This window comes from Sinocyclocheilus grahami, unplaced genomic scaffold, assembly GCF_001515645.1.
Source record: "Sinocyclocheilus grahami isolate Dianchi unplaced genomic scaffold, SAMN03320097.WGS_v1.1 scaffold61.1, whole genome shotgun sequence".
NCBI lineage: Eukaryota > Metazoa > Chordata > Actinopteri > Cypriniformes > Cyprinidae > Sinocyclocheilus > Sinocyclocheilus grahami.
Genome location: NW_015505240.1, coordinates 173078 through 198916, shown reverse-complemented (window position 1 = coordinate 198916; position 25839 = coordinate 173078). Strand labels below are relative to the sequence as shown.

The 25839-nt window shown below is 37.1% G+C and overlaps 1 protein-coding gene across 1 annotated transcript in view; it reads right to left on the bottom strand.

Moving 5' to 3' along the window:
* LOC107584612 (NMDA receptor synaptonuclear signaling and neuronal migration factor-like) overlaps nucleotides 1–25101 on the bottom strand; it is a 35469-nt gene extending 10368 nt beyond the window's left edge. Inside the window, exons 1-6 of the mRNA XM_016271324.1 lie at nucleotides 24824–25101; nucleotides 10422–10480; nucleotides 9378–10202; nucleotides 7626–7692; nucleotides 7364–7369; nucleotides 3069–3115 (exon numbers count right to left, since the gene is read on the bottom strand). Coding sequence (XP_016126810.1) covers nucleotides 3069–3115; nucleotides 7364–7369; nucleotides 7626–7692; nucleotides 9378–10202; nucleotides 10422–10480; nucleotides 24824–24894 — 1075 coding nt within the window. The 5' untranslated portion in view covers nucleotides 24895–25101. The remainder of the gene's footprint in view (nucleotides 1–3068; nucleotides 3116–7363; nucleotides 7370–7625; nucleotides 7693–9377; nucleotides 10203–10421; nucleotides 10481–24823) is intronic.
* Nucleotides 25102–25839: the final 738 nt, after the last annotated feature.

Below are 25839 nucleotides of genomic sequence, written 5' to 3'. Positions count from 1 at the left end.
ATGTTAGGAGTCATAAACTGATAAAAGGAAAGGTTCACCCAAAAATGTTATTCCAAACCTTTATGCTGTTATATATCTTATGTGGAACACGAAGAGATTTTTTTTTAGGAAATCCTACGGAAGGATAGTTAATATTGACCACAACTGTCAAGCTCCTAAAAATGTCAAAACAGAACCCCGCAAAAAGTAGTCCATAAGACTTTATGATCATTCAGTATTGCTTGGAATTGCACAGTAAGTCATGTAGTGTTATTACTGTTAACTAATAAAAACGAACTATTAAAAAATATTTTTTCCCCAATAAATTTTAGGTAAAAAAAAAAAAGACTTACAAGAAAATGACAAACTTTGGTGTTGGTAAAACAGTAAGTTGGTAAGTTTAGAAATGAAACCAGAAAACAAAAATAAAAGCTAATGTAGCATTTGGACCAATCAGACACACAACTTTTTGTTATATTTAACAAATAATATCGAACTCCCCATCACCTAACCAAATGGCCAATTACGAGGGTCTATGGACCCTTCCCCCGAAATGCACCTAACACCTCAGAAAAGCAGAACAGGCCTCTGGTTCCATGGTAACCAATGCTGATATCACTGGTTTTATGGCCTAAAAGGAATGCAGGGGATAAACTCCCTCATTTAGGAAATTAACGTTCTTAGAATTGACAAGACAGTTGACCCTGAGTGGTCAGCTAAATATCTACAGTGGATCTAAAATATTAATAATTAATCATAATTAGTTATGGTTAATTATTCATATTTCCCCATGAGCTAATCCGCTACACTAATTAAAAAATATCAATAAATATTAAAATGTTAACTAATAAAAACGAACTATTAAAAAATATTTTTTCCCCAATAAATTTTAGGTAAAAAAAAAAAGACTTACAAGAAAATGACAAACTTTGGTGTTGGTAAAACAGTAAGTTGGTAAGTTTAGAAATGAAACCAGAAAACAAAAATAAAAGCTAATTAAAAAATATCAATAAATATTAAAACAGTATATAAATAATATATAAATAAAACTTTGTGAACAAATACAAATTTGAATTTGAATACAAATTTTGTGCTCCGCAGGACCTGAAGGTCTTTTTTGGACAGTTGTGATGAACTTTTCATGTAAGGAAAAATTATTTCTTCATTTTCCACTAAAAATAACAGATTTTGGGTTTGGAATGACATGAGGATGACAAAATGATGACAGCATTTTCATTTTTGGGTGAACCATCCCTTTAACGGCTAAAAATGCAGTGTCAATTTGCTGTGAAGGACTCTTCACACCAAGTATGCCTATACCTTTATGGCACGAAAACTAAAAATCCTGAACCACTTGTTTGACTGCATTCCATTTACATACATAGCAGTACAACTAACTAAAGCTACAGTATAAATGTAAAACCGCAATGAGAGACTGTAGTAATGGTTGTATAAGAGAAAGTAAAGAGGAGAGGAAAAACTCCATTAGAAAATCAGTACACCACAGAAACCAGGCAGCTATAGAGAGAGAAAACAGACAGAGAAAAGCCAACATACAAATATTACAACTGTAAGGCAAATGTTCACAATCATTCATCAGGCTCCCTGAAGACACAGTCAGGTGGCAAAAACAAACATGATGACAAAATTAAGTCCAAAGAAAAGCTACACAGAGTTAACATGCGGACACAGAATTCTACAGTGTGCACACTTACACGTTCACACACACACACACACACACACACACACACACACACACACACACACACACACGCACACACACACACATCCAGTTTACTATCCTTGTGGGGACTCTCCATATATTTAATGGTTTTTATACTGTACAAACCGTATATTTGCCCTAGACCTAAACCTACCCCTCACAGGAAACTTTCTAAATTTTTATATTCTCAAAAATGTTTTTTATAAAAAAACTAATTCTGTATGATTTATAAGCTTGTTTCCCAACACGAGTCCCCATGAGTTGGTGTGTATTCAGGTTTAAGTTCCATCAGGCTCCCTGAAGACACAGTCAGGTGGCAAAAACAAACATGATGACAAAATTAAGTCCAAAGAAAAGCTACACAGAGTTAACATGCGGACACAGAATTCTACAGTGTGCACACTTACACGTTTACACACACACACACACACACACACACACACACACACGCACACACACACATCCAGTTTACTATCCTTGTGGGGACTCTCCATATATTTAATGGTTTTTATACTGTACAAACCGTATATTCGCCCTAGACCTAAACCTACCCCTCACAGGAAACTTTCTAAATTTTTATATTCTCAAAAATGTTTTTTATAAAAAAAACTAATTCTGTATGATTTATAAGCTTGTTTCCCAACACGAGTCCCCATGAGTTGGTGTGTATTCAGGTTTAAGTTCCCACCGGAATAGAAAAACATGTACACATACACACACACACACACACACACAGACACAGACACAGACACAGACACAGACACACATACACACAAACATACACACACATATACGTCTCCAGAGTCCAGATGTTCCAGGCGGGACAGATACTCACAGAGAGAGAAAGAGAGGAGCACATATTTGGGACAGAACCACGCTCAGAGGAAGACAGACAAACAGGATCAGCATCAAGAGCAGAGGAAGAACATCACAGCCAGACTGTGTATGTGTGGGATATACAAGTGGTCTGCAAGAAGACTTCTGGTTGTAATGCAATGATTTTATATTTACTAACATTCAAAAGTTTGGGGTCAGTAAGACTTTTTCGTTTTAATTAAATAAAACTTTTATTCAGCAAGGATGCATTAAATTGATCAAAAGTGACATTAAAGACTATTGCATTTGTAACAAAAGATTATTATTTAAAATAAATGCTGTCCTTTTTTTTTTTTTTACTGTTTTTACTTTTTTACTCAAAAACTATTGGATTTGTAACAAAAGATTATTATTTAAAAAAAATTCTGTCCTTTTTTTTTTTTTTACTGTTTTTACTTTTTTACTCAAAATTGATTATAAGAAGAAATGTTTCTAAATTATCATGTGACACTACAGACTGGTGTAATGGCTGCTGAAAATTCAGCTTTGCCATCAGGAATAAACAGCACCACCATTCTTAAATGCTTCCGGAAATTCCTAGAAATTAGTAGAAGAGGAGTGAAAGAAAAAAAAAGAGTGGAAGGAAAGGAAATGAGAAGGTACATCAGGTCAACAAGACATTTTTCGGATAAAACAAGATAACAGCATGTTACAGCAAACTACACCAAAAAACCTTGTCTCATGTCTGTGCTTGAAAATGCAAAAAGATTTCCCTTGGTTATTCAACATATACGTTGGGCCTTTTGGGCCTTAATTTAAACCAAAACAACACTCTTGGCAGGACTGCAGTGCTACACATGGTTAGCACACTGGGGAAGCAAATGCTCATTAGCCAGTGTATTGTGTTATGAAAATTTAATTTCGGAATTTTATTGAGTCTGTTTCAGTGTTTTTCTCCAACAAGTATCCTGTTTTGTGACATAATTACATTGTTCATCATGACTAATTGGAAGGGAGACAGGAAAAGAGAGGCTGAAACATGGGAGGAAGATAGAAAAAGCGCTTTGTTTACACATGTGACAGAGCTGTGCCCACCTTTGAGAGGAGGGAGATATGGAGAAATGTCCCTTTTCTGTTCGTCTTACGGCTTATTTACACCCACGTGCATTAGAGAGAGAGCAAGAGAGAGAGAGAGAGAGAAACCTCCCTCGCCCCCGCAGCTGAGGATGAGTCAGAGGCTTTTTTCATCCATTGTCTCCTCTTTTCATTCTCTCACTCTTTCTGTCCAAGTCTGCAATCTTTGCTCCTCTATTAACTCTTTAATTTCACCACCACCTCTCTCACTCTGTTAAATAATTGTAGTCCCTCAATCATGCCCTTTTCCTTTTTTAAAGGAATATTTCCTCATCTTTAAGTTGTTGCAAATGCATATGACTTTTTTATTTTGTTAATAATAAAATACAATATTTCACTATTTAAAGAAATAGTAAGATTTATTATAAATAAATACATACATATTTATGCATTTATAATAAATGTAATGTTTATTATATTATTTTTTATCCTAGGTGCTCTTCTACATGTTGTATAATGAAAGTTAACAGGGGCTGGGATGATCCAAAAAATTACAAAAAGCACCATAACTGTGCCATATAAAGTGGTCCTATGGTATGAAATGGTTTTAAAATAACTGAAATATAGTGAGCAAATTGCCTGAATTACCTTTATAGTGCTTTTCATAACGTTTTTGGAACTTGACAGCTCCAGTCCCCATTCACTTTCATTGTATGGAAAAGAGTAGCCTGGATAATCTGTAAAGTATCTTTATCTGCATTCTACATAGGAAAAAGTGTCATATGATGTATGATGACGAGTAAATGATGACCAATTTCTATTTCAAGTGAACTATCCTATTAAGGGGAAGTTCGGTAGGGTCGAACAACTGTATGTGTTATTTCAGGCCACCTCAACTTTCAGCAATTACTCAGGTGTTTTTCCACACCACATTGTATTTCCCCTACAGCAGCTGTGCACTGTGGGAGACATCTGGCTGGATGCTCCAGACTCCTGTCCAATATGACCTCTCCGGCTCCCAAACGTCCCCACCCACAGCAGCAACTCTGATTACATAATTGACTGCTTGCCTTTTCTTCCTATCTTTCAGATTCTCACTTTCTTCCTTTCACCTCTCTCTGTTTCATTATTTCTCTGTCTTTCCATTCTCCTCCTTAATGTATGATTGCAGGGTATCATTTGTCTCACAGGGACTTTGACTTTCCAGCAACGTATCACACCACCCCATCCAACAATACACTCCTGAATCATCTACTGCTACTGTGACCATCTGGTCCGGTTTCAATTACCCCTGATCCTTAGAGTGAGCTTTGAATGAAACATACTAGCAAAAAAAACAAAAGCCAAACAATCTATAAAAAAACCTACCTTATTGATTATATGAAGAATATGCTGAAAGATCAGATCAATATGCTTTATGATATCTGAACTCATACAGTATATGCTACCCCTTTTCTTTTTTTCCTGTTTAGGTGAGTAAAGTGGAGGCTTAGAAATTATATAATGTGTGTGCGTGTGTGGATGGGATAATAAATCTTATCAGCATTACTCATGAATATTAATTAGGTGATGTAATGCTCATCCAGTAGTTAAAACTGAGTGGAGACTCAGTTTTAACTACTAAGTGGGCATCTGCCAAATTATGATTACCGCTTACTGATTCAATCAACTGCTGATATAACCAGTTGGGAGAAGCTGCAATACGGCGTAGTTCAAACGCAAAGCAAATTTGAAAAAGGAATGAAAAAGGAATAATTTTTTATTAATATTTCATATACCTCAAACATCAATTATCACTCTCAAAATACTTGTTATAAATTTATTTGCATTTTAACATGTTTTTCAGTAACCAAATTAGTATTACCACTATAATGTGATATAACCAGCTGGCAAAGGCTGTACTGTGATGTAGTTTAAAAAGCATTTTTTAAATTTATTTGCATTTAATGTTTATTACTCTGAACATTGCTGATGTTATTTAGCATTGGAAATGTCTAGAATTTCTTTTGCACTCCTGTTGATATCAGTTGAACCATTTTTCCTCCTCCAAAAAAAAAAAACTATTTCTGAGGTTGCAAACAATTGCAATTTTCCTCTCAACTTGCATAGTTCAGTCACGCCTTGGTTACACAACAGTAAGTTGGTTTGTGGCAGTGAGGCAAAAAGCAATTTCAAGATGTGTTGTAACCATGGAGGTAAGCCTTCGAATCTGACTCTCATCTCAGCCCAACCACACAGCAAATTGAAGGCTAAACTGCTTAGGGTGGTTCATGTCTAAGAATAATGAATGTGCCAAGTCCTCAGACAAAATATCTATATTGATATGGATACATATCTCTGTTTGAGATAGAACGACAGCTATAGAGGTAGGTGTATAGACAGATAGAATGATAGAATGACACAACGATCGACAGATGTAGATCAAGTTTAGATAGATAGACAGACAGACTGTTGTGCCAGATAGGGCTGTACTGTCAAAGCTCTTCCTCTATATCTGACAGGAATAAAAGCAGAGATAAATGACAGGCCTGCAACAAAGTACCTCTGGATGATGGAGGCTGACTCCATCTTGTTTTTTCTCCTCTTTTTCTCTGCTAGACTCCGGAAAACCCTGGCAGGAGGTGACACAACTTTAATGCCAGCGAGGACGAGGGTGAGGGCTCACACAAGTGCAGTTAGAGGTTAGAGCCATGCTCGTGAAGGGGCAATGTTAGGCTGATGTTAGGCAGGAGGAGTTCCATCCGGGTAAATAAAGGTTCAGCCATAAGCAGAGCCTCGGACTGGATTGAAGATTGAAGTATAAATGAACGGGACTTATGCCACTGGTGCAGAAAATCGAAAGACCATTTATTTATCGTTGCTGTGTTGTTTTGCACTGGTAAGAGAATATCTTGACCTTCCTGATAACATAACCAACAATATCACCTACAGACTGAAATTCCTTCCACATTCTGAGACTCAATTTCTTCTTGCAATTAAGTAAAAGAAGTAAATAAAATGTAAGTAAATAAATAAAACTGTTTAAAAAGACATTTCAGACACACCTGCCATTCAAAATGCTGTTCAAAATTATCTCGAGGGACACAACATTTCTAGCTAAACTCAACTCAAAAAATGATCGACATCAGCATCCGTCAGCATTTCTAAACCATCCAAGACAACTGTGTCTCCGGCTGAGATAATCAGAATTATCCAGACCAGCCTATCAAATGTGTTTCTAACCCATTTCCTGAATCCAAATGCATCGCTGCATTTCACACCACTAAAGCAACATCATCAATCTTTCCCTCAGGTTTTCAAACCAAGCGCATTGTGATTCATTTATACATCAAGGTAAAATCATTTTCAGTTTCATCAACTTGACAGCGGTGAAACGGTGGTTTCCTCGGTTCATACACACAAGCCCTATTTAAAAAGGGACCAGTTACCCTGAGAAGATCCAATAAATGTTTGTTTCATAGACAGGTTTGTGTGCTCTTCCTCACACAATCTCAAATTACGAAGCAATTGCGAAAAAATTACAGAGCAAATTAGGCTACCTCGGAGGTCCTTTGAGAAATCTAATCCTATCCGGATAGGAATGTTTGTGATTCTAGTCAATATTTTTTTCTCCTTCACTTCTTATTTATTTTAAACACTGTCAAATATTGTAAATAGAGCTAAATTGCTGAGACTGGAGGGATGGCAGGGTAGGCAGTGCTGGGAAAGCTAGCGTTTGACATCATTCACTGTCATTTTGTGACATTTAAAGGGTACAAAAGGGATACTCACGAAATCCTGTAGAGCGGAGAGGTGAGGCAGACAAAAAAGAAGAAAGAAAGACAGACAGACAGAAAGCTTAGATAACAACCATGTTTGAAGAAAGTGTGTGTGGTCATCGTGTACTTGTCAGCTCTCTGAGTCAGTTTGACAGTAAATGTCACTAAAATGAGTGCGTGTTTGTAGCGAGACACCTTTTGTGCCATCTGTACTTGAGGTCAATATAGGCTTCAAACTTCAGTGTGTTTATGTGTGTGATGAAGAGAGTACTCACGCCTGCATGGTCGTTGTAGCAGTCTGAAAGCTGAACATGTTCTCTTTAGGGAACCAACTGTTATCTTCTGGTTAGAAACAGACATAAGGGACCACATCAGTACAGCTGAAATGATATATCCAAATATATGAATTGCGTCAAACTGGACAAACATATACAGTGGCCCCAAAAAGTACTTGGAGGACACATAAACCACACTCCAAAATGTAGGAGTTTCATTGCAGAAGACAAAAAAAATATCAAACCAAAACAGCACTCAAATGATACTAGTTTTACTATTCTTAACTATCTTTGCAGTTAATTTTAACTGTATAATAATAACAGTAATAATTATATACATACATACATACACACACACACACACACACACACACACACACATATTGTGTTAACAAATGCTTTGCATGAAAAGTGGCCGCTATTTTTCAATAAAAATAAATGCCACTTGGTTGGTCATTTGTCATCTAATGACACATCTACATTTTTAAATACACTTTTGGGTTCAAAACAAGTTAAGCTCAGTTGCAAATATTGATTACTACAGAAAACATGTTGGCTTGTCTCTTAATTTTTCCTTTTGTTGTTTTAAAGAAAGCAAAAAACATGGTAAAATGAGGGTACATAGCAGGTAATAGTGCTAGTGAAATGTGAATCTGTAAAAATGTGTATTATTTGAGCGTCTACTATTCTAGACAAGTGAGCTTCTCGTTATACATCAAAGATGCGTCTGTGTATGTGGGTAGTTGCCAGTACATCAACAGAGACATGTTGTCAGATGAAGGCATAACAGATGACTTTTATTTCTGTCTGGTTTTCAATTGTCAGAACTTATGAATATATGCAAACAAGAAAGAGACGTTTATGTCTATCTGCAGTTTAAAGCCTACTGGAAAAACTACCTGCTTAGCTTGATGTTGAAAGGTTCTAACTTTACTAAAAGTTAGTAAACGATTCCATCACACAAGTCTAATGAATAATATTGAAGTACCATGGCTGTACTGTATGTGTGACTAAACTAAAAGTGTTTTATTCCCGTAGCTCAAACCATAGAGAATGGCAACGCTAAAGTCATGGGTTTGATTCCCAAGGAATGCATGAACTAATAGTCTCATGTTAACATCATGTTTAGTATAATCTTTAAATATAATTGCTGTACAACACCATTGGCTAAAATAAAAGCATTTTTAATTCACGTAGCTCAAGCAGTAGAGCAAAGTGGTAACAACACCAAGGTCATGGGTTCAATTCCCAAAGTATGTATGAACTGACAAAAATGTATATCTTAAATACAATAGATATCGGATGCAATTGGGGAAAAAGTATCTGCCATATGCATTTCAGGGCTCCATTTACTATAAGCAACTGGTTCACTAACCACAATTTTTACTTGTTTTTGAAGAAAAAAAATCTGAATTATTTTCAGTCGTAATCAATATTATGCCAAAATGCTGTTGATTAAGCTTTACTTCTGAACCTGATTCATTCAATTAAGTGTAGTTCAAGTGTCCAAATATTTTCTGGGGCCACTGTGTGAAGATATACCAGCAACAACATACACACATGGTCCACTCCACAGAGGGAGAGAGCACAAAAGAGACACACAGGAGAGAGGAGAGAGACACAGGAGAGCGGAAAAATACAGACCACGGCACATCGAACACATCAACGCCCCCATTGTTGGCTGAACCCCACCCCTTGCCCTTGGCCAGAGCCTCTCTCTCTTTCTCTCCCCTGTCGCTCTCCCCCTCTCACCTCGCTCCAGCCCAGTCATGCGGTCCACACTGCACATCCGCTCTAGTGGTGGCCGGCGCTGCTTGCCTGCCTCTCGGGTGCTGCTTTCCAGGTCCAGGGAGCCCTGGCTGCGCGAGGGAGCCCCGGGACAGGCCTCACACGCCAGGCCGCAGTCCTTTCCCTCCCCCCAGCCACGAATGTTGTGTGCGCTGACCGAGCTCTGCAGAGGCTGGGAAAGGTGGTGGGGATGGGGCACCTCGTGGTGATGGTGCGACGTCCCTGCACTGGAGATGTGCTGGTGGGGGTTTGTTCCTCCGCTGCTTCCACCTCCGCTGGTGTTGCTGTGATGGTGGTTGCCATGATGGGGGTTGCTGTGATGATGGTTTCCAGATCCACTTCCGCTTCCACTTCCATGGTGGCGGTGGTGGTGCTGGGTCGGAGAAGACGAGTTGGAGGACGTAGAGGGCTGGGCGAGCTCTTGAGCATGACACGCCTCCTGCGCCCCTTTCAAGACCTCGAGCTCCAGGTTCTCCTTGCTTCCCCGGCTGGTTCCCAGCATGCCGCTCTCTCCGGTGATGGTGTAGACCCGAGCAGGCTGCAGGGAACACTCCACGCACTTCTGCTGATCCTCCTCTGCCGAAAAGCTGCGCTCTAGGGACAGCCGACTCTTGGAGGAAGTTGCCGGAGGTGGCGGTTCCAGAAGGCCCAGGGCGGGATTGATCAAGCTGGGGTTGGCACTGACGGCTGAGCCCTGGGGGGTGCAGCTGTGGAAGTTGTTGTTCTGAGTGCACAGGCTGTCTGGGGAGTCAGAGTCGTGGCCAACGAGGGTGTCAGACAGTAAGTGATCTTCAAATCAAACATTAGGACAGATGACAAGAGAAAGAGAGAGGACCAAGTGAGAAACAGCAAGAGATGCACAGAGAAAAAGACAGATGAGGTAACACACGCTACATTAAGAAGTGGCATAGCTCCTCATGAAACATGAACGCACCTTGAGAACATCACAGGCTCTAAGTGGACTGGAAAAAAGAAGAGCAGAAAGACAGAGGAGTGGAGATAACTGACCTGATCCGTTGCGGTTCTCAGGATGGGTGTGAAGGTACTCTCCAAATGCACGAGCTGCTCTGCAAAAAAACACACACGCATTCGTCATTGGCAGGCCCACACTGTGACTATAGTCATGGATGAAGGATAGTGTTAGGCATGACATGCTGTGAAGTCACAAGCAAATGACTTGGTTCTATTAATGAATCGTTCAAAAAGACTCACAAACCAGTTACAAGCTTGAATCAGTCTGACAAATCTTTCATCAAATTAACTCATTGAATCAGTCAGAGCAGTTACTGAATCAAAATCAGACTCACTGAAATGCAAGTTATCATTACTTTCAATGATGTCGATCTCGAAATGATGCTTTGAGTACTTTTGATTGCTTAAAGGGATAGTATACCCAAAAATTTCATCATTTACTCACCCTCATGATGTTCCAATCCTTTTGAAATACAAAATAATATAATATTAATATTTTGAAGAATGCTGGTAACCAAACCGTTTTTGTGCCCATTGACTATACGAAGTGAATTGAAATATCCTCTTTTATGTTCCTCAGAAGAAAATCATGTGGGTGAGTGAATTTTGGCATGATTTAAATTTTTCAGTGAACTATCCCTTTAAGGGTTCTGAAAGTCAGTTAGAATCATTACTGACTCATTGTTATAATGACAATGTATAGCTAAAAATATACATTTGCGATAAATAATATTTTAATAATAAAAAAACATAATAGAATAGTACTCTCGGCTCAGATTTCACCGTGTGAAATCCATTCTGCAGAATTCCACATTTTCTCCTAAAATCAGCTTAGTCATCAGGCTACAAAACCACAGAAGCATCACACAGTGTAATCCAGCAGTGCACAATCCAGTGACCCTGTCAGCAGCTGATCGTATTTAACATTTACTGCAATCCTTTCATTACTAAAATTCTGTTTTAATGAATCAAGCGCATCATGATGTCTCTCTTACAAGAGAACGTCAGAGCATTCAAGCAAGCATTAATGCAAACTTGCATTTTAAAACATGCATACATCTGCATTTTATACATTTAAACATTATCACTATATTTATCATTTTATTTTGATTTAATTATTTTCGTCAGGTTTTATGTGCTGCTAAAGCAATCAAAATTTAGTTTTCATGACCATGACCATGAGAGGCACTCACACTGACACTATTGAGAGTTTATTTGTTACTGTGCCTTTAAGACTTTTAAGTAAATAGACAGCACTTAAAACTCTTTTATGTACAAAACATCAAGTAAGATTTCTGATGATATGGCCCCCTTTAAATAACCATTTCCCCCACAAATGAACACGATAAAGCCCTTCTTGAAAAAGTCTAGATGGACGATGGTTCCTCATGAATCAAGCGCATCATGATGTCTCTCTTACAAGAGAACGTCAGAGCATTCAAGCATGCATTAATGCAAACTTGCATTTTAAAACATGCATACATCTGCATTTTATACATTTAAACATTATCACTATATTTATCATTTTATTTTGATTTAATTATTTTCGTCAGGTTTTATGTGCTGATAAAGCAATCAAAATTTAGTTTTCATGACCATGACCATGAGAGGCACTCACACTGACACTATTGAGAGTTTATTTGTTACTGTGCCTTTAAGACTTTTAAGTAAATAGACAGCACTTAAAACTCTTTTATGTACAAAACATCAAGTAAGGTTTCTGATGATATGGCCCCCTTTAAATAACCATTTCCCCCACAAATGAACACGATAAAGCCCTTCTTGAAAAAGTCCTTATATGTCATTACCTCTTCCTGCTTCCGGATCCGGCTGTCAGTTTCTCTCCCTTCTTTATCAATTTGAGAAATGACAGGCCCAATGCGGACTACTCTTAGCCTCTTAATGTCACCTGCTAAGCTGACACCAGCCTCGGGTATAAAGGGCTTTCACAGGGATATGAGTAATGCTCTGCATGTGGCAGCTGCCTGCATCAGGAGGTTTGAAAGCCGGACTCCTCAAACTTAAGAATGTGGCTCGGCTTCTGCAATGTGAAGGCTGAAATGAGGGGCAGGCATGTGGAAACACATGTGACTGTGAAAAAGAGGGCATATGGCAGAAAGAAAGGTGGGAAAACAAGAGTGGGGAGAGGAAGGGAGAAAGAGAGAGGAGGAGGAGGAGGAGGAGGAGGAGCAGAGACACATGCACTGTGTAAATGTAATTGGATGCTTTGAATTTCAGAGCCACCCACAGATTCAGATGTAGCGTTTTTATCTTTCCAGTCCAAGAGGAAGAATGTGGGAGAATTTGAGGGGTGAAAAAGGGACAAACAGAGACATGGAGGTAAGTAGAAATATGGATGTGAAAATATAAATATATAATAATTAAATGACTACATATATAATAAAAACAACTGTGGAATTAAGAAAAATTAAACATGACAGTCAGCATTTCTTTTGCCATTTTTAATCACTATTTTCAGTTATGAGGTCATAAAAAAACTGCATGTATAAATAAATAAAAAATTATAAATCATAATAAAATAATGAAAAAATAAGAAAAGAAAAAATGTAAAGTAGAAGAGTGTATCATGCTGCAGGTCATGTAAACTAAAATGAAAACCGAAAATTTGTGTACCATGTCACGCTGCAGGTCATGTCAACTAATATAATAAATGTAAAACTAATTTGAAAAGAAAAATAATTTAAAATGAGTCTAATATCACTGCAGGTCATGTCAACTACTATAATAAAATAATAATAATAATAATAATAAAAAAATTAGTATAGCATGCCATGTTGCAGGTAATGTCAACAGCTATAATAAAATAAGAATTTTAAAATAATTAAAAAAAAAAAACTTTTTAAATGACAATAGCATGTCACGCTGCAGGTTGTCAACTACAGTACAATAAAATAAATGGTTAAAAATGAGTATAGCATGTCATGCTATAAATGTAGCCTACCTTTAATGTCTGCATGCGTTTCTCTCAAATATACAGAATATTATCTTCATTAGAACATGATAACAGCTTTGAATTAAAGGCTCATGAATAACAGTGATACAAATGATCAGCTCGATAACCTCAAGAGATGCACAAAACCTCATTCATACTAAAGCATCAAAGTAAGCACTAATTTGACACTTAATTCACAGGCAGCTATAAAGAGAGTGCGTCAGAGATGGAGAGAGTGAGAAAACGCATAAAAACTGCGAAACGAACGTCACAACGCTTCCCACAGGAGATATTTGTCACCACTGGCTTATCGTAAACAGCAGGAATCAAAGAGACAGAAAGAGAAACACTAATTAGTTATGGCCTGAGGGGGTTTCATCAGTAACAATCGATAACACCGACTGAGAATTATGGGAAATGATTTAGCCAATCAGAATAGACGATAAAGATTTGAATAAATAATGAAGCCAGTATAACCAAAGAGACTCTGCCGGTTCACATTTCATAAGTGCATATTGACGCCTCAATAATAAACGAACAACAGCTTATTTTGTTCTGCATACGCTGGCTTTGGCACTCACAACTGTGTAAATCTCCGGGTGAGTCATTGCTTTTCGGAAAGCTGACTCAATCTTGTAGGAGACATGACTGATGAGTCCTTAATATGCTTTGCCTGAACCCGTTTTCGCCAGACAAATATTTGCAGGCATCAACATATGCTTTATACCTTTAATGTATCTAATGAACATGTTCTGTACAATATATGGCCACACATAATCACATCCATTCCCCACACACGGAAAACCCACTCCGAGCTCAATATTGCAACCTCCTCATCAGAAGCTGTCACACACCCTGGGATCATTCCACAGGAATCCCTGGAGGCTTGCAGTCGCCCTCAGCTTTCCTGACGTAACGTTCAACAACATGACACTTGTGACAGCGCTGTAAATTATTCAGTTTTACCATAACAGCTGATGTTGAACCAGGTAATTCTCGCCCGCTCCGTAACAAGCATCCTCCAATGCAAGAGGGTTAATTGGAATGCCAGTTCGGTCTGAAGAGCCACATACTTGACCTGAAGAGCTGGGGAATGCAGTAAGCATAGGAAGCTGACTACATAGGGAGCATCCTAACTGTCATGTAACCTAATAAATGAGAGATTCCCTCTAGATAAATGGCGCACCAAATTTAGACTGATTTGATGTTATTAAGCTGCAAAGCTAACAGTGTGATGCTTAAATAAGCATAAAAATATAAATTTTACACATACTGGGAAAAATAATACATTTTGAATTACTCAAAACTGTATTTTTTTTTAAACATTTTTATAATATATAGTATCATCGATACTATGCAGTAATAAATTAAATTTGAATGTTGGATTCTTTCACTGAGCTGTAAAATGTAAATAAATATTACACATTAACAAAAATAAATAATTAAAAATAAATGTAAAATAAAATTCAAGGTAATTTCCATCTGTTCTAGAGCACCACATTTTTACAATCAAATATTATAAATAATATTAAATAAAATATCAGAAGAAATAAAGGATAAAATAATACATTTTGAATTACACAAATCTTTTTTTATATACATTTTAGTATTAATGATACTATGCAGTAGTGAATGGAATTTGAATCTTGGATTAAATATTAAAGCTCATTTTTTTATTAAAATAAATAAAAATAAATAAATACAAATTAAAAAAATTAAATGAAAATAAATCTGCTAAACTTTTACACTGCTTTTTTTTCTGTTAGCTCCTTTGATTAACATCAGCCAGACGTCCCAAGCTGAGGGAATTATCATATTAATAAAATATCAGAAGAAATACAGGAAGATAAGAAGGAAGGAATGGGAGCGAAAGAGAGGGAGGGCAAGAAAATGGGTAATGGGTAAAGCGAGATAGAAAAAAAGAGGAAAAATAAAATGGGGAGCCACTAGGTGAAGATGAAATAATAAATAATAAAAGGAAGTCAGCATGCTTCCAGAATGTGACTGGAGGTGAAACAAGAAGAGGAAAAACGATGTAAATGTGTGTGTTTTGAGGCTGGAGAGGAATGTTTCCTGTGACTCCAAAGGGTCAGAGAAACAATTAAGGTAGGTGGGAAAAAAGAGAGCTGAGAGGAACATCAAACATGAAAGTGTATGAAATGTGGTCAGAGAAGATACAAGAAACTGGTGGAATTCAATACAGCAACATAGTAATTTCCAGTCTGAGATACACAAACATTCTCTCCACCATTCAAAATAAAACACAAAGTCTACATGGATCTGCACGTTGTTTTCTCTCTCTGTGTGTTTGTGTAATTATTATTCTCAATGGGAATTCCTTATAGATTCTCAATTTTGTCTTATGTTTTTTGTACTAGTATATTTTGGGAGGGTGTGCTTAATAGTCATGACAATAGTGCAATTTATCTTATACATACACCACACTAATACACTCCTGTTCAAAAGTGTTTTCAGTTTCTTTTCTTTTGAAAGAAATTAACACTTTTATTCATTAATATGAAATGTTACTTGAGCAGCAAATCAGCATATTAGATTGATTTCTAAAGAATCATGTGAAACCGAAGACTGGAGTGAGGGCTGCTGAAAATTCAGCTTTGCCATCATCATAGCAATAAATTACATTTTAAAATATACTAGAATAGAACACAGTAAATGAATGAATGAATGATTTACTCAATGTTAGTTTATTTCATACCTATTTTATCCATAAAATGAAAATCAGTGTACTGACCAAAAGTACTTTCACTGAATCCCACAGAAGAAAGTAGGTTACAGAGGTTTGGGACAACAGGATCATCTAGAGCAGATTTCTCACTGCAAATGCTTTAGAGCTCTTTCTATCTCTTTGCTTTCAGCAGTGTTACTCAACAGAAGCAGCACATAAAAGCATGAGCACAGTAGAGGGGGACGGAATCCATGACCGTGCACTCACACACATTCTCACACACACACACACACACAGCAGGCACTCATGCATGAAACATACACACACTAGAAAATTCACACTCGAAGCCACTCTCAAACACAGGACTGTCATTATGCAGTATACTGTTGTTGTTTTTACACCAAATCGGTTTAAGTTAATCACATGGCATTTACAGCATTTAAAATAATTTGTAATGAACTGAAAACATGAGCAAATATGGCAGATTTCAAATCACTCACACCAGCCGAGCATCTGCCATTGAGGTGAATGCTAATTCTAAGAGATAGAGAGGTATCATAATTAAAGGAATAGTTCACCCAAAAATAAAAATTAGCTAAAAATGTAATCACCCTCAGGCTATCCAAGATGTAGATGGGTTTGTTTCTTCATCGGAACAGATTTAGAGAAATTTAGTATTACATCACTCGCTCACCAATGGATCCTCTGCAGTGAATGGGTGCCATCATAATGAGAGTCCAGACAACTGATAAAAACATCACAATAATCCACAAGTAATCCATACAACTCCAGTCTATCAATTAACCACTTCTGCATGTTTGTAAGAAATGAATCCATCAAGACAGTTTTAACTTCAAATCGCGTTTTCCGGCTAAACTATGAGTCCTGGATCTGTAATATTGCTTTCTTGTCCAGACAACTGATAAAAACATCACAATAATCCACAAGTAATCCATACAACTCCAGTCTATCAATTAACCACTTCTGCATGTTTGTAAGAAATGAATCCATCAAGACATTTTTAACTTCAAACCGTGTTTTCCGGCTAAACTATGAGTCCTGGATCTGTAATATTGCTTTCTTCAGTGAAAAAGTCATTTAATCTGAATCAGGGGAGAAATACACACAGATCAAGCAATGGTTACAAGTGAAAACAGTCCAAACCATTCTTGGTGGATTTTGATGTGAGAGGACAACAGGGGATGGACTTTCACTGGAAGAAGTGTTATTACAGATTATGGACTGGTAATTTCACCAGAAGTGACAGTTTAATATTAAAATGCCTTGGATGATGGATTTGTTTCTTACAAACATGCAGATTTTCACTTCACAAGGTGTTAATTGTCATTGGAACTTATTTATCACCCTAAACCCTAGTACATCCCTACAACTTATTTTATTTTATTCTATTCCTATTCCATCTATAGCACACCTGTACATACAATTGATTCTTTTTTTGTGGTTTATATTTATGCATGTGTATTTTATTCACATCTCATTTTTATTATCTGTGTGTTGTTGTTGTCTCCGTGTACTGGAAGCTTGTGACACTATAACAAATTCCTTGTATGTGCAAACATACTTGGCAATAAAGCTCTTTCTGATTTTGATTAATTGATGGACTGGAGTCGTGTGGATTATTGTGATGCTTTTATCAGCTGTTTATCATCTCATTCTGATGGTACCCATTCACTTCAGAGCTCTTTCTGATTTTGATTAATTGATGGACTGGAGTCGTGTGGATTATTGTGATGCTTTTATCAGCTGTTTGAACTCTCATGCAGGATCCATTGGTGAGCAAGTAATATAATGCTAAATTTATCCAAATCGGTTTAGATGAAGAAACAAACTCATCTACATCTTGGATGGCCTGAGGAGGAATACATTTTCAGCAAATTTTCATTTTTGGATAAACTATTCCTCTAAGTACGAAATGATTTAGGAAAACTTGATGGTCTAGACTGCAACGTTTTCTTTTAAGACACTTCACCAAGCAGACGCTTCGCTGACATTTTTCCCAGAGATCTTTATGCATTTAATTCAGGCAGGTCTTTGAGAACAATTATAAGGTGAGTGGATAACATGAATTTAATATGAGCCCGGGGACAATCGAACAGTCAAGCATTTCTGATCCTTCTGACACATTTTCCTCTGATATATTCTGAGCTAGTAAAAACTGCAGCACAGCTAAGAGCATGTTCTTGTAATGCGCGTTTGCACAGCATATGGGACCTGCGCTTCGGCACAGACCACAGATTAAAATGTCACCCTCCTCCCTCTTCCACGGTTTGAGAGCCGAGCTTAATGATGCCTGGAACCCTCCTTCGCCCTGAGTGCACCCTCTCTTCAACTCTCACTCGACCCTTTTCTCTCTCTCTCTTGCATAACAGCAGAGACAACAATGTCAAAGGCATAATCACAGAGCATCAGAGTCATCCTGAGATCTGCATTATCTCAAACGGTCAGACTAATTAAAGGACACAGTTTCATCTCCGCAACCAGACAATAAATAGAGCAGGAAGTGAAGGAGGGAGATGCAGCATGTTCCGACTGACTTCTTATAGAAGTATATAAGACGTGGAGTCTGTAAAGATGCATAATTAATGATGTTAAAACTTTAAAGCCCCGTTCACACTACAAGCGACACGCAACAGCAAAGCGACACAATCCCATTCATTTCAATGTACAGCTGGCGATTTCCGGCGACACAAGCGACAGCGGCCGTTGGCGACCGGATGGGGCGTGTCCAGCGACACGACAAAGTTCAGAATCCTTCAACTTTATGCAAATGAAGAGCGACTTTCGAGAGCGACAGCCAATAGGAAAGAAGATGGTAGGAGCTCATGTGATCGTTCTCCTCTCAGCGCCGTAGATAAACATACGCAATGGAAGAAAGTAGGCTCTGTTTCTCATTCATTTTTGTTTGTATGTACGGATTTAATTTAGATTTAGATTATATTTAGTCTTTTGCCTCCAAAATGTTTGTACTTAGCGGCAAGAAACCTGATTCGCTGTCAAGGCAACCAGTATTGAGAACGCCCACTAGCAACCTCATGGCCAGTCGCTGACAAAAGTCGCTGCTAGTGTGAACGGGGCTTAAGGCAGACGATTTAGCGGTTTTGCATAGTGAGAGGTATTATCTAGGATTTGTTCATTTAGCATTTGGATAAAATAGGATTTAAGTCAAGTCTAACCTACTGAAAAAGTGAGAGTTTACTCAAAAACAAAAATTCTGTCACTATTTACTCAACCTCTTGTCGTTCCCAGTTTGGATGCTGTTTTTTTCTTCTTCTATGGAACACAAGTTTTTTTTTTCATACAAGGCCCATGTGAAAACAAGGGCATAATAGAAAAAGGATTTAGGGAATAGTTAGTTAAATTTCAGTCTGGTCCTTACAGAAAAACAATCAAATGGTTTTAGAATACTTGAAATTTAGAGGTCAATCAAAATGGTTTCTTTAAAAAATGTATGATAATATATATTAATAATTAATACTTATATTCAGTGATGATGCATTAAATTGATCAAAAGTGACAGTAAAGGCATTTACTGTACAATGTTAAAAATTGTATTTAAATTTTTTTTATTTTTTTTATTTATTGTTGTTCAAATTTTGTATATTTTTTTAACAACAATATTGATACTGAAAAAGTGAGAGTTTACTCAAAAACAAAAATTCTGTCACTATTTACTCAACCTCTTGTCGTTCCCAGTTTGGATGCTGTTTTTTTCTTCTTCTATGGAACACAAGTTTTTTTTTTCATACAAGGCCCATGTGAAAACAAGGGCATAATAGAAAAAGGATTTAGGGAATAGTTAGTTAAATTTCAGTCTGGTCCTTACAGAAAAACAATCAAATGGTTTTAGAATACTTGAAATTTAGAGGTCAATCAAAATGGTTTCTTTAAAAAATGTATGATAATATATATTAATAATTAATACTTATATTCAGTGATGATGCATTAAATTGATCAAAAGTGACAGTAAAGGCATTTACTGTACAATGTTAAAAATTGTATTTAAATTTTTTTTATTTTTTTTATTTATTGTTGTTCAAATTTTGTATATTTTTTTAACAACAATATTGAGCAGCACAACTGGTTTCAAAACTGATAATAATAATAAATGTTTCTTGAGCACCAAATCAGCATATTAGAAAGAGAAGGCAAAATTGTATAAGATAATAAGACTTGTTTTCAGGTAATATCTTAAATTAAACATATTTTTTCCTACCCACTGGCAAATAATCTGTTCCTGTTTTAGGCATAAACCTCAATAGTTTAGTTTGGCATATTTATGGTTAAAAACACAATATTCCAGTAGTAAATGTAATTCAAAATATATTCTTTCAAAAAGCCTTAATATCTGAGCAAAAAACAACTTACGCAATATTGCCTCTTTTTGCTTCTTAGACATTTTTGCTGAAAAACAAGACAAACTTTAGTTTTTTTTTTCAGTGAAATAACTTATAGTACGGCTGTTTTGAGAAGTTTTCACACTACACTGCAATCATCCAATCAGAGTGAAAAAACACTCCTAACGTCATAATAGTGTGACATCTCACTGAACGCTCAGCCAGGACACAACATTCAGTTTGGCAGTGATTTTAAGACACGTCTGACTGCTTATCCCTAATTAACATCTTCATCTAATTCTGCTATGCCCTATTTTCCATTCTGATATTAAGGATACACACTATAAACAGTATACAGCATAAGAATAACCAATGGATCTCTGAATGTTCCGGTACATTTACACCTTATGAACTCAAACCTTAACTAAAACCCAAAGGATTCACAAAATAGAAATATGCATGTATCTATCGAGATGAGATGGCATGATAGCATAGCCGGTGACTCAGACTCTCAGCTCATAAATCAGAGTGGATGAGCATCAAGTGGAACTCTGCAGATCGCTCATGATTAGCATACAAACACTGTACACACCAGGCTCTCCATGCTGACCCAGTGGCCCTGAAAGCACCTAAAAATGACTCAGAAACACACACACACAAAAAAAGAAAGACCAACAGTAAGAACCCATTACATAAAGCATATGAAGTGATTCTGAGAAGAAGGAATATTTATTGCTACACAGCTAGGACCAATAGTTATTTAAAAAAAACCTGAAAGCTTAAAGGGATAGTTCACCCACAACTTAAAAGTGTGTCATGATTTACTCTCACGCCGTTCCAAGTCTTCCCTTCAATAAAAGTTAAAATTGTTTGGATCCTAAAGTTCTTCAAAATATCTTCTTTTGTGGAAGAAAGAAACGCAGTGCAGGGTTGGAACAAAGTTCATTTTAATTACATAAAACAAAATAAAATGATTTAAAAAAAAATTATAATAATAAAAAAAAATTATTACTTGAAATAAAATTATTTAAAAAAAAATCATAATAATTATATATATATATATATTTTTTTTTATTTTATTTTTTTTATTTCAGCTAGTTGACAAGACAACATCTAATTTTCTTTTAGTTAATCTTGATGCACTAAAATAACTAAAACTGAAACATAAATTAATAAAAATGACAAAAACAACTAAATGATTACAATTTTAATTCAAATGAAAATAGAAAAATAAAATCTAAATGAAAACATTAAACTATAATAGCATCTCGATACTAAAATATCACTGGTTCGGAATGAATGACATATGGTGAGTAAATTATTACATAATTCACATTTTCGGGTAAACCATCCCTTTAAAAATAACCCATTGAGGGGTTCAAAACTGCAATCCTCTTTTAGTTACCAGCTCAGATCTTATCCAAAGAATATGTTTAGTTTCACACTTTGAAGTATTATTCAGAGAAAACTACTACAAATGCATGATGTGGCCAAGCTTTTATTAAATTTAGAATTAGAATTTAAAAGTAGAACAGGTTGAGAGCCGGAATAGTGTGTCGGAGTGGGCCGGGGTACTATTGATCCTATGTGTATTCACAGAACATGGTCCACCTACAGATTTCACTTCTGAACAGCTCAGTGGTCATGACCCAGTGTCTGAAGGAGAGGAGATTACCAGAGACCGCCTTCACAGGGTGCAACAATCCCCTGGACAAAGCCAAATCCAGGGGGTGAAAGGGAGGTTCAATAGTAAGTGAGCACAAAGCGTGCACATTATTCTAAACTGTGTTGAGAAAGACTAGCTTTTGACATAAAAGCCATTTCTTTGACAATCAACTAATCGCAATATGACAATGATTTAAATTTGGCTTTGGCTTACAATTATTCTACAGCACAACACCTCTTTCTTTGCTCAAAAACACTATAATTTACAAGCTATAATAACAGTAACAACTGCCACAGGGCAATGACTAATTCCTTTGCAAATGAGCAGTTTCTTCCTTCAGGGCAGTCTGAATACTGTCTGATTACTCCAATGCAGCTGCTTTAATTTTAATTGAAGGTATTTTAGAGGCTCTTTTGTTTATGTTGATAGAGATGGACCCTAGAGCAGTGATTCTCTTTTTGACTCCAAGATTTGAAGGCCAACAGAATATCTGCAATATTTCCGACAAAGCTGCTCATTTAAAAAAAAAAAATTTTTTACAGAAACCTGGAGTGAATATACTACAATAATAAAAAATAAGTATAATGCCATTTGAGATATATAAAAATGTTAAAACTCCAGATCATGAGAACCGCGGTACTTAAAAAAAAAAGATTTCAGCTAAAATTTGATTTTTAGCTGTCTCAGCTTATTTCAACCTAGTTTTGTATAATTTTTTATTTAAAAAAAAATCCTCTTTAAGCCCCCTTAAACAGTAAGTGTGCTGATGCCCCCTAGTGGGTCCTGGTCCCCAATTGAGAACTACTGCCCTACAGCTAATCTAAAACTTTCACTAATTAATTGGTCATGATTAATGAAAAAAGATGAATATGCTCAGCATACAGTATGTAAATTCCTCATGCATTAACATTAATATTGCTAATATTGCATGACTCAAAATGTTGTATGAGAGTGTCTTATCATGCCGTTAACATGTTGGGTCTGTTTAGGATTCTGTCTACTGTTGTTCTGTTACATCGGTCATTTCTACTCAGCATGCAAAGCCGTTCGCACTGATATACCTGCCCTGCATACTGAACAGCTCAGGCTTATGACACACACATAAATGCAACGAGGTAAAGAAATGCCATCCCATTCATTACTTCAATCCGTGCCTGAATGCTTTATGTCTACAGCTGGATTTAGACAAGGTCATTTCAATGGCAGGTGCAAAGTTTTTCTGCTCGAATGCAACAATCGAATCCATTCTGCCTGTGATCAGTAAGGATGCAATGACTCACAGCATCCCTGAGGCACCTGGGCCAGACGTTAGGGTGAGAAGGTGAACCTCTTGCCATGTTATAAATTATGACAGACGTGATACACATGACCTAAACAGACACTAGTTATGTAATAACAGGTCTGTAGTCAAGACTAGCAGTCAATATGAGCTTTTCATAAATAATAATGAAATCAAGCCGGTATTATGTTGTCTTAGAATAACGTGTTGATTCAATGCCTGTGGTGGCTGAATCATACTCTTGGTTACAAGACTGCCGGTTTTCCAATGATTATATAATTCACTGTGACACAGGAACACCAGGGCCAGCACGAGTCAGTCACGGATGATTGACAGATCGAGTCAGTCTTGTGCATGCTTGGCTGTTGCAAGTGTATCAGGAGTAAAGGATGGTCTCAATGCATGGTCAAACATGGCCTAAGCTGATTGTTATCATTGGTGAGACTATCTTAGACCAGCAAACCAGCTTAAGGTGGTCAAGATGGCTTTAAGAATAAGAATGGATTTTACAACAGCATTCTCACAAATGTGAAATTTCTGTTTATGAAATAAAGAGTTTACTGAGAGACCTCTGTGTTTTTCTACGCTCAAGAGTAATTAACTAAATAAATTAATAAGTGTATATATTAGGATCCTTTACTTAAAGGTAAAGGTGAAATTCTTCATCCCCCCCCCCAAAAAAAACCTGTATATCTACTTTCCTTTGCTGAATATAAAAACAGGAATTCTGAAGAATGTTTTTGGTGATTGATGTAAAGCATGCAAAAGCACCGTAATAGTACAATAACCATAGTATTGTGTGAGGAACAGATCAAAATGAAATTTGTTATTCACTAATAATAATGTTCACTTCCATTGAGCTGATCATTGAATCACCGATATCAACTTGAGAGCCCTATCGGTAATAAAAATGATTCACTGGAAGATTCAACACACATGACATTCCGAGTTCTGTCATGTTGCTTACTCTGATCAAATATTTTCATTAAATGAAGATTCGCTTTCGTTCTACTCACCACATTCTTTATCGTATGGCTCTCACAGACTTTTATGATACTTTTAACATTATATTTTTATGGCTTGACATTTTCAGTCACCAGTATTTGCATATAAAAGACACAGGTAGTCCGCAAAATACATACAGGTCTGGAACAACATGAGAGAAAGTAAATGATGACATAAATGTAATTTTAATATGAATATCAATGTACTGAATTTTCGCATTCAGTAGATAAATGAAATAGTAACGTTAACAAATACACACTGGTTTTCGGGACGTCGGTCTTCTAAATGACCGGTTTGCTCCGACAAATATCACGCCTGACCTTTCTTTTCTCGCATGAATGATAGTTGAGATCCCCACGCGCCGTTTTGTAACTTCAGCGGCAGTGCGCGCAGAGAGCTCTGAAGCCACACGTACGAATGCAGAACTGAGCTGAGCTGAATGGCTTCATGCGGTGCAGAACCCAAAACGAGTTCAGATAAAAGCAGACACTCACCTAACTTTGGCTGCCACCGATGAAATCGCATCATTTCTCAGATTCTTCCTTTTGGACACTGCAGTTCCCATGCTGACATGGAGACAACGCTTGCAAGAAAACAGCACATTCCAGATGTCAAAGCATTGAAGAAAACGCGTGAAAAAAAAGATTGAACACGTTGGTTTTAGGATGCGGGTCCTTCTGCGTTCACATGAAGGTCTTTTTATAGCATAACACACAATTCTGGAGGAGATGCGGGACAGAGGATGCTGCCGTCTCCTCTTGCTAGTGTCAACTAGTTAAAGAAAATACACACGCACGAGCAGGTCCCTCCCCTCCTCGCTCTCTCTCTTCATTGAGATGAGAAAGATACGATGGCTTGAAGAGTGTTTATGGTGGTAGGAGTGAGTGAGAGTTCAGACAGGAAACCCAGTGGGACCATATATGGAGCGACCACTCCTCCAATTCCACCCACTCTTAAAGCAAGTCCAGCCTAATGTCAGGTACAGAATGAGCTGGAGTTACCGGAACACACGCGCAAATACCGCACTACTCATAACGTTACCAGAATCATAATGTTATTATAAGGGCATAACTATGTAGTTCAATAATGGTAAAATACTGTTAAAAAGGCCCAGCAGAGGTTGTACTTCCTTCGCCAGCTGAGGAAGTTCAACCTGTCACAGGAGCTGCTGAAACAGTTCTACTCCGCCATCATTGAATCTGTCCTCTGCACTTCTATAACTGTCTGGTTCAGCTCAGCTACCAAATCTGACCTCAGAAGACTACAGAGGGTAGTCCGGACTGCTGAGCGAATCGTTGGTACAACCCTCCCTTCTCTCCAAGAACTGTACTCATCCAGAGTGAGCAAAAGGGCTGGCAAAATCACTCTGGACCCCTCACATCCAGCACACTCCCTCTTTGAACTGTTGCATTTGGTCGACGCTACAGAGCACTGAGCACCAGAACGGCCAGACACAGGAACAGTTTCTTCCCTCAGGCCATCCATCTCATGAACACTTGACAATAACTGA